Source organism: Sus scrofa, chromosome 7 (genome assembly GCF_054392235.1).
Source record: "Sus scrofa isolate SSC_HxYL_T2T_F1_AM1 chromosome 7, Sscrofa_HxYL_maternal_Yorkshire_Landrace_v2.0, whole genome shotgun sequence".
In the NCBI taxonomy this organism is placed as follows: Eukaryota; Metazoa; Chordata; class Mammalia; order Artiodactyla; family Suidae; genus Sus; species Sus scrofa.
This window is the reverse complement of record NC_139389.1, coordinates 35,994,532-36,009,231: the sequence shown is the minus strand read 5'-3', so window position 1 is coordinate 36,009,231 and position 14,700 is coordinate 35,994,532. Positions and strand designations below refer to the sequence as shown.

The 14,700-nt window shown below is 35.3% G+C and overlaps 1 protein-coding gene across 5 annotated transcripts in view; it reads left to right on the top strand.

The window, feature by feature from the left end:
- Window positions 1–14,700, top strand: part of KHDRBS2 (KH RNA binding domain containing, signal transduction associated 2) — a 523,676-nt gene that overhangs the window by 452,387 nt on the left and 56,589 nt on the right. For all 5 annotated transcript variants that reach the window (XM_084966947.1, XM_084966946.1, XM_084966945.1 and 2 more), the window contains one exon: window positions 12,911–12,993. In XM_084966947.1, the coding sequence (XP_084823073.1) occupies window positions 12,911–12,993 (83 nt within the window). The remainder of the gene's footprint in view (window positions 1–12,910; window positions 12,994–14,700) is intronic.

The following is a 14,700-nucleotide window of genomic DNA, read 5'->3' as shown; positions in this document are numbered from 1 at the left end:
CATGATAATGTGAGAAAAAAGAATGTATATATGCATGTGTGACTGGGTCACCATGCTGTACAGTAGGAAAAAAAATAATGTATTGGGGAAATAAAAAATTAAAAAATAAAACAGACAAACAAAGCAGGCCCTGACCAGAGTATAAGAGAGTAGTTTAAAAGGCAGAATATGAAAAGTTAGAACTAAACCTGATTTAGCAAAGAGACCCTCTTTCTATTCAAACAGTGTAAAAATAAACACTTTATTATTAATGACTTAGTTAACTTGAATATTTACATTTTCTCCATGAAAATAAGCACTACTGAAACAGGAACCATTCCAGAAAAAATAAACTTAGCAACACTGTCCTAAGTGCAGGATCAAAAGTGTTAAAAGACAACTCATGTTTTTCACTTTAAGTCAAAAGATTAAAGATGAATAGAAGACTTCGTCGTATCTTAGTATATTTCTAATCGTAGGAATTGCTAAGAGATCACAAATGCCTTCCTCTCAGGATAATAAAGGAATTTTTCTAGTAGATGGTACAAGGTAAAAAATTACTGTAAAAATGAAAATAACTGGTTTATATGAAATTATTATTTCATTTTGATAAGCATTTGCCTCATGCATAATTTATGAGAAAGTGATAATTGTGTAAAATAAAATACCAAAATTGCTTTATTTATGAAGGTGAATGATTCTTAAATTTCCTTCTAACTAAAAAAAATGCCACTAAAGATACTTTTAGAGAAGAGATATTGAAAATTATTAAATAGATACATCATGCCATCACACTCTTGTTTCACAAGCTATAAAATCCCTGCTTTAGCAACAAAAATAATATTACTAAGAAGTATGGCAGGAGTAATTATGAAATGTTAAATTTCTTGCATAATTTTTATTTTGTTTTGTTTTTCCTAATTTTTCCCTACCACACACAAGTTAAATCAGATGAGCTACGATGATGTTAACAATTTTTGGTGCTGGTTTCTTGTAACCTAATATAGCAATATAAAACACCACAGCCACCTCAAGGCACTGTATAGATTACTGGAGGTAAAAAGATGTTAAAAAAAAAATCTTCTTGTATAGCCAGCACACTGGATCCCTATGAGTAGAAATATTTTAAGATAGAGCAATTCTTAAATTGTCATGGATTCTATTCACCTTTAACCTTTTTAGTACTTAGGAGTCAAAAACTTGAGTTGTCTTCTAAAACTTGATCTTGTTCTTCTTAGTCATGACAGCATTTATCACATTTTTTTTTTTTTCCTGTTGGCTGAGTTAGAAGGTCTTCGAGGCGTCTACCACTGATTTTAAAGCATTTGCTTTAGGCTCTGTTCTGAAGCAGTAATGATATCTAGATGTGAAGTACATAAAAGCATTAGCACATTTAAAATGAACCCATTAGCAAGGCAGTACTCATTAGTGCATTAGTGTAAACTTCCAGTTTCATTAATCATCGTTCTGTTCATGAACTACATTAAACACACAGCTGTCTGACTTCTAGAGTGTTAAAAGGCATTTATAAAAATGGGGGTGGGGGACCCTACTGGCAAATAAAGATTTTTCAAAAAACGCAAAGTTAACAACTTTTCATGGCATACTAGGAGAAAATATCTAAAATATCACAAGTGATCAAATTTGAATTATGACCTAGAAGTGTTCCATAAATAGCTACTGCTTCCCTCTCCTTTATCAAGCACAATCTCTTATTACCTTTGGAGTTTATAATGTGCTTTGGTTTATTATGGCGTTTTGGAGGGTTTTTTGTCTTTTTAGGGCTGCACTCGTGGCATATGGAGGTTCCCAGGCTAGGGGTCGAATTCATTAACCGCTGAGCCATGATGGGAACTCCTATACAGTTTTTAAACAGAAAATTAGTATGTGTTCATGATTCTATTAAAGAGTATTTACTACCAAATATAGTTAGATGAGCTTTCTAAGTTGTAAAACATTGGAAATTAATTTCCAGTCATTTTTTCCAATAAAAGGAAGCAGATTTGAAACCACTATGGTAAAAAATGCTAATATTCTGCAGGAACTGGGGGGTAGGGGCCTCACTGAAAATATATATCTATGTTTTAGGAGCTAATATATCACAAGTGACAATGTATATTGCTACTAATAGAAAAGGCTTGTTGGCTGGCACTCCCATTGGATCAAATATTATAGGAAATGAAGAGATGAAAGGAATGCAGTGTGGAGTTCCCATCGTGGCTCAGAGGAAACAAATCTGACTAGCATCCATGCGGTCACAGGTTCGATCCCTGGTCTTGCTCAGGGCGTTAAGGATCTGGTATTGCCGTGAGCTGTGGTGTAGGTACAGATCCCACGTTGTTGTGGTTGTGGCATAGGCCAATGGCTCAGGCCATTGGCTACAGACCCCTAGCCTGGGAACCTCCGTATGCCACAGGTGCAGCCCTAAAAAGCACGAGAGAGAGAGAGAGAGAGAGAGAGAGAGAGGGAAAGAAAGAAAGAAAAAGAAAGAAAGAAAGAAAGAAAGAAAGAAAGAAAGAAAGAAAGAAAGGAAGGAAGGAAGGAAGGAAGGAAAGAAAAGAAAAGGGAGGGAGGAAGGAAGGAAAGAAAGAAAAGAAAAGAAGGGAGGGAGGGAGGAAGGAAGGAAGGAAGGAAGGAAAGAAAGAAAGAAAGAAAGAAAGAGGGAGAGAGAGAAAGAAAAGAAAATAAGGGAGGAAGGAAGGAAAAAGAAAGAAAGAAAGAGAGAGAGAGAAAGAAAGAAAAGAAGGAAGGAAAGAAAGAAAGAGAGAGGGAGAGAGAGAGAGAGAAAGAAAGAAAAAGAAAGAGAGAGGGAAAGAAAGAGAGAGAGAGAAAGAGGGAGAGAAAGAAAGACAAAAAGAAAGAGGGAAAGAGAGGGAGAGAGAAAGAAAGAAGGAAAGAGGGAAGGAAGGAAGGAAGCAAGGAAGGAAAGAAAGAAAGAAAGAAAGAAAGAAAGAAAGAAAGAAAGAAAGAAATGCAGTGTTAAAGAGGAGACAGCACGTTAAATTCTGCCAAAGAGATAAAATTAAAGGCACATATTATCATCTGCTGATCCAGTCTTCATATATTTATTAAACAAGGAAACATTCCTCTATCCGCCCTTTCTCAATACTGTAAATCACTTCTAAAGCACTCCTAGATTTCACCTGTTTTGCATTGGGAGAGGCAATCTGGCCTTGACCCTGTGTGACCCTGAGTGTCCCTGCACCTTACAGCTGGGTCCTGGCTATGTTGAGAATGACAACCCCGGCCTTCTTCGCCTCTGCTGGATCTCAGGACTGTGCCTTCAGCAAGAAACTGAGGGATGAGGTTCATCTCCTCCAGCAAAGAGTAGGTTTGCTTCCATTTAAGTTCCCTAAGTTCACTGGTCCTCCCTGGTTACACAACCCAGCGAGCATTCAGGCCTCCACCTTGGCTGCCCCCACTGCTCTGTGGGATGTGGGACATGTGGGGAACTGGCACAGACCAACCTGAAACTCTGGCGATTGCTTTGCTGTGAGTAATGAGGCCGCTTGTTTCTATTCAAGTCTCATGTTTTCTTTTGGCATCCATGTGACAGTAACATGCTAGCTTGCTAACTTATAAGAAGATTAAAATATCAGACCCTGTTGATTAATGACATTTAAAGACAGACGATGGCCTTTTAAAAATTTGTAATAAAAAATTATTAACCCAAAATATTTGGGGGAGTTCCCTAGCGGGCTAGCCGTTAAGGACTCAGTGTTGTCACTACTGTGACTTAGATTCTATCCCTGGCTGGGAACTTCTGCATGCCACTCACGCAGCTAAAAGTTTTCGTAAATAAGTTAATTAAAAATTAAATCACTTCTCCATAGGTGCTTCATAGCTAAAACCATGAACTGTGTTTTTATCATTATTAAAAACATATAAAAATGATTTAAAAATAGTCATGAGAATTATATTTTGCCATTGATAACATTACTCACCTGTAGTGAAACCACTAGAGATTAAGTATTAGACAGTGTCAGAGACTGAGTCTGAATTCTAGCCGGGCCACTTGTCGATGGGCAACAGTCTCATGAAGTTATTTCTGTTTCTCAATCTGCAAAATGCGTTTGAAGATACAGAACACACCTTCTAGGGTTGATTTAGTTTTTTTAATGAAATACCGTGTGTACAAGCACTTCACATGCTGTCACAGTGACCTCCAGACACATGCTTATTGGACATGGATTCTAACATTATTAATTTCAGCTTTTAAGTTCCTAACCTCCATATGTACTTGCTGAGGTGTGTTATTTGATTTTAATGGGCTAGTTTAAAAGCTAGAGTCCCCCAAGATTGATTTTGTCGTAGAGTTATGTGTATGCATGGCTGTCAGAAATGGTCTTGTTCCTTGTGAGCTTCTAATTTCCAAAGTTAGATCTCAGAAATTTGCAATTTCCAGTCTTCATATTAAGTGCACTTCCTTCCTATTCATCATAGGAGGGAAATGTTTAATAGCTTGAATCTACCTAGCAGATGAAGCTATCATAGAGACTTTCCCCTCTTATTAGAGATGTATTCATTGATTTCCATGGAAAACTTTCAGAAGATGAAGCATTGCCTCTGTGTAAAGCTATAGGCTTCACAGGTGCAGTTTCCCCGCTTACTGTGTGGAGCCTCATGCTTAGGGCTGTTTTGAACAAATGATTTCCTGCAGTGAGAGAGTGAGCCAGCCAACCTACTGCATCAGGGACAAAAACTCACATTTGGGGTGGGGTGTAGTCCCCTGCCAGGCTATTCCAAACATGCCTGCAATCCAGAACGGGAAGCTATTCTTTTGGAGGAAAATCATCCTGTTTTATAAGAAACTCATCCATACATCAAGCAGAGAATGTCTGATAAAAATGTAGGGAAATAGGCACATAAAAATCAAACTTTTAAGAAAAGAAACATAAGGAAATTTAAAAGTCCATCATCAAGCAGATGTTTGTCATAAACATGAGTCATGTACGTTCTAAGGGAATATTGATGCTTAAAATACCGGCCTTTCATGTATAGTTTTTATTTTAATAATATTTCACGGTGTGTCTTTAATTTGAATTATTAGCACGAACTGCTTTTGTTCATTTCATATTGTATACGAAATGAACATGCTATGCATTTTACGGTTTAACTCATTAAGAAAGGAATATGTTTATAAGAATTAACTATACTTCATAAAGAAAAATGTCAAGTTCCTATATGACCCATTAATTATATTCAATAACATTAAAGCAGCATTTTCCAATTGCTACTGTGCCTAGTGTTTTAGAGTTTGGTGACAAATTTGTAATCTTGACCCTCATAATTAAATTAATTAATTCTGGAATATTTCATGGTTCTTGATTGCAGGCTTGACTTTTTCTTTTCTGCTCTTTTGTATTAGATAATTGCACATTATTTTCTTTTAATACTCACTGACCTTTTACGGAAAGTTAAACCCAAAATGAAAATAAGATCGAAGTCTAAACCTGTCACCAAGGCCTATTAAATTTAAAATTCTTCGAAGAAAGTATGGATATATTACAGAGTCAAGATGGCATTTCATATCATTTAAATTTCAGAAAAGATTTTCTTCTGGAAGCCACGATAACTTGCTAGTATCACAAGACAGCTTTACTTCTCTTTAGCTGACAAACATGTCAGTTTTATAGTTTTTAATGTTAGTATAAGGTTTAACCGCAGGTTCAAATATTTTTGTACCTAAAAAAATGGAAATTTTATATGATCGAACTAAACTGTTTAAATAGATAAATACAACATGATATCAATTAGCCAAATTGCCAGTAACATAATATTTTGAAAGCATATGTTCTGCAAAATATGCAGTAAGAGATGTTTTAAATTAATTTGTGTGGTAATTCTCTTTCCTGAATTACAAGAAATTTTCAAAAATTTCATAATTGAGTGCTGACTAGAAAAACTGTATCTGGAGGAAATATAATATGTATTCTGTTTATTCTTCTATTTTTGTAAGAATTTTTGATTTGATATCTCTTGGGCAATAGCATACACCTGGTACAGCAAGAAAGCCTTACAGGGCAACGTTAAAAACACACTGGCCCGGAGATTTCACAACAGGCTTTTGGAGAAATAACATCTTTTTATAAATTTAAGACTTTTTTAAAAATGGGATCTTCTTGGGAAAAAAAAAGATTATATTTATTACAGGGGGTGCCTTTATTTTCTAGTGAGATAAAGGTCATTTAAAGACTGGAAGTGGAGCTTATAACACTGGATTCAAGGAGAGCATGATGTAGCCTACGTTTCTCCTCCCAGTAGACCCCCTGAACAGTGGTTGTTATTTCAACTGTCATCTATATGCTGATCACTTCCAGAGCTATGTTTGTAGACAAGACTGCCTAAGCTTCAAACTCCTAGATCCAGTTGCCTCCAACCATCTCCATGCCATCGAGATTACCTGCTGCTCTTCTACCTGCCTGCCAGGGGAACACATAATCCTCTTTAGAAGAACAGACCGTCAGGCCAAAGCATTTCCTTACACAACATCAAGAATTCAGTAGACAATTATAAGGCGTGTTAAAGATTATATCAAATCAACAAAAACAAAGAGGAAAAATAAAGGCACAAGTGATTCAAATGTTGGGGTTTTATAGTAACTATGATGAACACATTCAAGAAAGTAGAAGGAAAAATGGAACCTAGAACCAAAATCCTTGGAGTTTTTAGAGTCAAATGGATGTAGCAAAATGCAGATCTATATATTGTCATTCCACTGCTTGAAATCTTTCTGTGACTTCCTTGCCTATAGGGTACAAATAAACTCCTTGTTGTGTCATGGGAAGCACTTCAGACTTAACTCTTAACTGCTTCTTTAGCCCAACTGCCTACCATTTCTTAGAGCTTCTGTGCTGTAGTTAGACACAGCTATGAGCAGTTCACCACATTTTTTTTTCATGGTGCCATGCAGTCACCCTTGAAAATTGGAATGCTCTCAAACTACCCACTTGTCCATCTAGAAAACATATCTGTCTACAAAATAATCACCTCCGATAAGGCTTTGCCTGAGAAATTCCACCTTAAACCCTCAGGCAGATTTAGGCATTCCTTCCAACTGTTCTCATAGCTCCCTGCTACATAACCTGTTGAAGCATTGTCCACTGGTATTTCAATTTTTCACATACCTATTGGTCTCCTCTAGGGGAACAATGGTGTCCTGGATCTGACTTCTGCTGGGTCATGAGATCCTTTGTAAAAGTCCAGGAACTTTGTGAATTGGTTGTTAAGTACCTCCATAATTAAAAAATAAATTTTCTTTTAAAAAAAGGAGTTCCCATTGTGGCTCAGTGGAAACAAATCAGACGAGCGTCCGTGAGGACGCAGGTTTGATCCCTGGCCTTTCTCAGTGGGTTAAGGATCCAGCGTTGCTGTGAGCTGTGGTGTATGTAGCTCACAGATGCGGCTCGGATTATGCGTTGCTGTGGCTGTGTGTAGGCCAGTGGCTACAGCTCCAATTCGACTCCTAGCCTGGGAACCTCTATATGCCATGGGTGTGGCATTAAAAAGAAGTAATAATAATAATAAATCATACAAACACACTTAAGTTATATTAAAGACAAGGGGCTAATATTTAAAAACTCCTCATTATCATCATTACAATTTATGCTTGAGGTTATATCTGTTAGTTTGTGTGGTGGGAATAGTATATAATGATGTGCCACTGTTTATCTCTACCCAAATCTGTTTTTAAGGATGTCATGTCCATGGTTTGAAATGAGCTATGGTATTTACACCACAGATATTGGCAAATGCTAAAAGTCAGGATTTGACCTTTTGTTACTATGATTATGTAGACAAGTAAACTATGCAGAAAATGTTAAAAATGCAGATTTAACTTGAAAGTTTATTATGTCTATAGCCTTTATGTTGTGACTACAACACAAAACTGAGGAAATATTCTCCTAGTATGAAAAACTTTAATTGCATACTAATTATGTTCTAATTCAGAACAAAGTTGCTCAAATCAGTGACAAATGAGTATAGTTCTGATATATTTTTTTTCCCGAGGTTTCCATTTAAATTTGCCTGCCAACATAAATAAAAATTTCAAGTGACATTAACATCAGAATTATACATGTTCATCATACAGGACTGTCTCTGCTGAATAGAAATCAAGTATTTATTTGTGCTATGATTTGTTATGATGTTACTATAACAACTGCATTATAAAAACTGATAATGAATTTTTTGGAGATCCCTAGTGGTTCAGTGGGTTATGGATCTGGTGTTGTCACTGCTGTGGCTCTGTTAACTGCTGTGGGTCTGGGTTCAATCCCTGGCCTGGGAATGTACACATGCCTCTGATAGTGAATTTTTCAAGAAATAGAAGTCGCATGGAAGTTGCATGTGTACAGAACTTACAACAAATTCTATATTTTAGCTCTAAATTGAGTAATACAAATTTTATTTTTAATATGAGCAAAATATAAATTTTATTTTAAATATAAATTAAATGTAAAATTTTGTTTTTATTTGTAGGTAGTGTGCTTTATGTCAGTAAAATTTATAATGGCATTATACACACACACAAACATTCATATGCATACAGTTGTTTCAGAGAGATATCTGTTAAACAAACATCACTGGCTGAGATTGTCTAAAAGTCGGGAATTATGTCTTATTTTTCTTTTATCTCTATTGCCAGGAAAATAAATAATTCAGTGATGAATTATGATTATTTTAAGTAAAGTAATTATGATTACTTTAAGTAATTAAGTAATCACTATTATTTTAAGATAATTATTTTAAATCAGATGAATTACTATTATTTTAAGTTTTTTAAAAGCAAGTCTTTTTTAGTTTTGAAAATCCAAAATTGGTGCAGAAATTAGAGTTCAAGAAGAGGTGTTTTGATCAAAAATGACCTCCTTTAAATTAGTAGCTTATTTGGGGAGAGAAATACATTTTTCCAAAGCAGATTTGAAAGGTCTGGTTTTGTACAACTATGTGTTTATGGTAAAATGCATGCATCCTATATGCTGCAGTGCCCAATACTCAAATGTATAACATGATCTATAATTCACAGGACACCACAAAGAACTTGTTCTCTTCTTTCTTGCTTTCTCAGGCCTTCACATCAGGCCTACATTTTGTATAGGACCTTACGCAAATGGTAGAGGATTTGGTGAAGATATAGGAAATAGCCAAATACTGCGTTTACTAACAATTCTATGAGAATCTGCTATTATTTGGCTCAAATAAAGAAACTAACATGAAGATATTCTAAATAAAAGGAATATTCTTCATGCTCTGAAAGAAATGAATCTTATCTCCTTGGGCATGTGTGTGTGTGTGTGAGAGAGAAAGAAACAGAGAGAAAGAAACAGAGAGAAAGAGAGAAACAGAGATGCCAAACCATCTGTCCTCAGCTAGAAGGAAATAAAGTTAAAACTTTTAATTATAGAGGAAGGTTTTTTTTTTTTTTTGCTAGTACATCAGTACCCTTTATTCTTTAGGGAATTCTACTTAGAGACCCTGGTAACATAGGTAGTCTCTAAAATAATTATTTTTTTAGTAGAAATGTGCTAACAGGCTCAGACATAAGCTTCCAGGAATTTCCTCAAAGGCAACAGCAGAAAATATGGAGCAAAAGTGGGGGAAAAAAAGATTAGAATTTTCGTTCTTTCACGTTTTGATTTTTTAGTTATATTACCATATTTAATTTGAATCTCTTGAGGATACTGCCTGGCCCTCTAGAGAATATATTTATTTTAGGAACTTACCTTAGAACGTTACTAGCATGATCCTAAGAAAACCACATAAATGTTTATGTCAAAGCTTAGAAAATGAAAATAAATTAAGTATCCACACTTTCTTTCTGTTTTACAAAAGCACAGGTATTTAAAGACCACTAAACTGCATTCTTTCCAAAATTGTGGGTTTCCAGGAAAGATTTCTATCTATTCTGTTGATTTTCTGTGTTAAGATTTTTTTTAAGTGAAGATATAAATGAGGAAAGAAAATGTAATAATCTTCCACAGGTGAAATGGTAAAGCTCTTCTTCATAAATTGAGATAATACTAATATCTACTGATCATTTGTAATATTCCCCTTTTAGGGGTGATTGATTTCAGTCAATCCATATCTCATCCGCACTGGATGAGAATAGTCTCCTTTGTGATAATTCAAAATTCCAACAAGGAGTTCTCTGGTGGCTCAGTGGGTTAAGGATCTGGCATTGCCACTGCTGTGGCTCAGGCCACGGCTGTGGTGTGGGTTCAGTCCCTGGCCCTGGAACTTCTGCATGATGTGGCTGTGGCCAAAAAAAAAAAAAAAAAAAAGTCCAATATATATATTTATTGAATGAATACTCTATGGAATATACTATGCTAAGTACTAGGAGCATAAAAAAAGTGATTAACTTGCTCTTCAGGAGCTTAAATTCTGAGGAAAGAAAATTGTAGAAAAATAAATATGGTACATGTTTTGATATTCTGGGTAGCAGTGAGAAGAAAACAACAGGCTATTAGAATTCGGAGGGGAGAGGGTTACCGTATGCTTGATAGGAGCAGGAAAATCTTCCTAAAGGTCATGCAATATTAATGGCCTTTAGACATCAGTAGCATTGACAGATGGGAGTAGACGGGAAGGGAAATCATGAGGTTGGAGGACCTGAAGACATGCACTTTCCCCTCCGAGGCTATCCTAGCTCCTTGCTGTAGGACACAAACACACACCGAAAAAGGAGGATGGTGGGTGGGGAAACAAGACAAAACAAAACTTGCTTGCCTCCTGTTGGAAGTTTTTGAGTCCTGAGTAGGAAATGAAGATGAATGAAGCTAATTTTTTAAAAATTTCTGGAAACATTAAGGAGAGAGATTCACAAGCCCTCAGACAGAAATTAACTTATGAGTTGGTGGGTGGGTCAGAAGAACAGTGCAGGGGGGAAGCGATGCACCCGTTAATGTCCAGCAGCAGAAAAGCTAAATATTTCCTCAGAAGTGGGGAGTAACCAAGATGGGTGGCTAGAGTTTAGAAAAGGTCAATGAACACATGGGAAATAAAACCAAATCACTCCATAGATGGAGTGTGTATTTGCTAGCTTGCATTCTGCAGTCGCAAATCTGGATTAGCTTTGTTAGCATGAGTTTAGTCAGATAATTAATCCACCGCACAATATAATTGTAGTCATGAGATTTAAAAGCCATAGAATTCACAATAAAATAAAATGTCTTTTTTCGTTTTTATTTTTCTATTAGAGTATAGATGATTTACAGTGTTTTGTCAATTATATATATGTATGGTGCAGTCTTATATGTATACACACACACACATATACACATACATTCTTTTTCTCATACTATCGTCAGTCATGTTCTACCCCAAGAGACTGGACATAGTTCCCTGTGCTGTATAGTAGGACCTCACTGCTCATCCATTCTAAATGTAATACTTTGCATCTACCAATCCAGAACTCCCCATCTATCCCACTTCCTCCCACCTCCCCCCCAACCCCCGCAACCACAGTCTGCTCTCCATGTCCGTGATCTCTTTCTGTCTCATAGGTAGGATCATTTGTGCCACATTTTAGATTCCACGTATAAGTGATATCATATGCTATTTCTTTCTTTTTCTGACTTGTTCACTTAATATGAGAATCTCTAGTGGAATCCAGCATTATTTTGTTCTTCTTTATGGCTGAGTAGTATTCCATTGTGTATGTGTACCAAATCTTCTTTATCCATTTGTCTGTTGATGACCATTTAGGTTGTTTCCACGTCTTGGCTATTGTGAATTGTGCTGGCACCTCATTGCAGTTTTGACTTGCATTTCTCTAATAATTAGTGATATTGAGCATTTTTTCATGTGCCTGCTGGCCAATCAGATGTCTTCTTTGGAGAAAAGTCTATTTATATCTCCTGCTCATTTTTTAATTGGTTGTTTGTTTTTTGTTGTTGTTGAGTTGTATGAGCTGTTTGCATATTTTGGAGATTAGGCACTTGTCTATTATATCATTTGCAAAGATTTTCTCCCACTCTGCGTGTTGTCTTTTCTTTTCTTTTTATGGTTTCCTTTGCTATGCAAAAGATTTTGAGTTTAATTAGGTCCCATTGGTTCATTTTTGTTTTTATTGTCCTTATTCTAGGAGGTGGATCAAACAAGATGTTGCTATGATTTATGTCAAAGAACATTCTGGCAATATTTTCCTCTAGAAGTTTTATAGTATCTCACCTTATATTTAGGTCTTTAATCTATTTTGAGTTTATTTTTGCATATGAGTGTGTTTTTGCATAGCTATCCAGTTTTTCCAGAACCATTTACTTAAGAGACTTTCTTCCACTGTATTTTCTTGCCTCCTTTGTCATAGATTAGTTGACCATAGGTGTTTGGGTTTATATTTCAATTCTTTTTCTTTTGTTTCTTCCTTCCTCCCCTCCTTTTTCCTTTTTTTCTTGTTTCCTTTATTCTTGTCTGCTTTGCCTTTTTCCTTTCTTTTTTCCCTTTTATTAAATAATAATTGCTACATACTCTCTACTGACCACAATTTAAGGATTTAGAATTTTAGTTTTAATCCTAATTATGATTATTAAAAGGGGAAAAAATTCCAATGGGATCATAACAGATATGATAATGTCACCATTACGTTATCATAATTATTTTTATCTACTCAATATTTTTTAAATGTATTTTGGATTTCTTAAATTGTCTTATTAGTATGGATCAAAATTCTAAATAAGTCATAGAGCAGGTATTGCTAATTCAATGATATGCTGAGTTTAATAATTAAATATTAGAACCTGACCCATGATTCAACAAGTATTACTCAACACTGTATGGAAATTGTTAACTAGTAAAATGTAATGCAGAATAATTAGCCAAACATAAAACCTAAATTGAGATCACATTATATAAAATCTCACTAACAAAAACAGATCACAGTTAACTCAAATTGATTGCTAATCCATCTCTCTACCATTTTCTGCCTCAGGGTTATGATGATGGCTACGGGGGTGAATACGATGACCAGACCTATGAGACTTATGATAACAGCTATGCCACCCAAGCGCAAAGGTAAGGCATATGCTGTCTAAAGCACCCTTCCCAGGATGCTTTCCAGTCCTGCTATTTTGTTTCTTATATCTGAATATCAGTTATATTATGTGAAAGTTTCTAGCAGTGGTTTTTATCCATTGTCTTTTGAATTATTAAGTGCTTACTAGACCATGAGAGGTAAAAGATAATAATCTTGCAATCGCCAATAAGGAAATAATAGTGTGTTATTTTAAGACTAGATGATATCATAACCAATCAACTCATTAAATAAGTTTGTGTTTAATAAAAATACTGTTATTTTAGAGACCATTTATAGAATTCACAATTAAGACAACAATAAAAAATAAGGTACTTATTCAATGTGGCCTTTTTTCATTTGTAAAACAAATGATATTGTTCTATGGAAAGAAGAAAATTAAAATATCTTATAGAATCAAGAATTCCTTTCCTTTCTTGATGGAAAATTATTTCCTAAACATATTATTATTATCATCATTATTGATTTACAATGTTTCATCAGGTTTTGTTGTACCAAAAAGTGACCCAATCACATACATTTCCCTGCGCTCTGCAGTAGGATCCTATTGCCCATCCATTCCAAATATAATAATTTGCATCCCCCAAACCCCCAAAACACCTATCCATCCTACTCCCTCCCCTTTCCCCCTTGGAAACTCCAAGTCTGCTCTTCTTGGCCATGATCTGTTTCTATTTTTGTTGTTGTTGTTGTTGTTTGCTTATTTATTATTTTTACATAGGATCATATGTTGCATATTTTAGATTCCACAAGTAACTGTTATCATATGGTATTTGTCTTTTTCTTTGTGGCTTACTTCACTTAGTATGAGTCTCTAGATCCATCCATGTTGCTGCAAATGGCATTAGTTTGTCTTTTTTATGGCTGAGTAGTATTCCATTATATATATATATACACCACATCTTCTTAGTCCATTCATCTGTCAATGAACATTTAGGTTGTTTCCATGTTTTGGCTATTGTAAATAGTGCTGCTATGAACATAGGGGTGCATGTATCTTTTTCAGTGAAAGTTTTGTCTGGATATATGCCCAGCAGTGGAATTGCTACATGATATGGTAGTTCTATATTTAGTTTTCTAAGGTACCTCCATACTTTTTTTCCATAGTGGTTGTACCAATTTACATTCCCACCAACAGTGGAGGAGGGTCCCTTTTCTCCACACCCTCTCCAGCACTTGTTATTTGTTGACTTATTAATGATGGCCATTCTCACTGGTGTGAGGTGGTACCTCACCATAGGTTTGATTTGTATTTCTCTAATAATTACTGATACTGAGCATTTTTTCATATGCATGTTGGCCATCCATATCTTAGTCATTATTGAATAAATCTCTTTATATCGATCCCAAATTTGTGATACCAATGAGTTTTCACTTTTTTTTAAGTTAGGTATATTGAAGTACTATTTACATAGGGTAAATTGTGCCCATTTAAGGTACAGTTGTATAAGTTTGGCCAATACAAACTACCATGTAACCACCACCACAATTATGACATAGGCATTTTAACCATCCCAGAAGTTTCCTTTTGCTCTTTAGAGTCAACTTTTTCCACATCCCAGGCCCTGGGCACTATAATTCTCTTAATTCTCTTTCTGTCACTGCAATTTTGCCTTGTCTACAATGTCATATAAGTAGAAGCAATACAAAATGTAACATTTCTAGTGTCACTTTTTATGCATCCAATA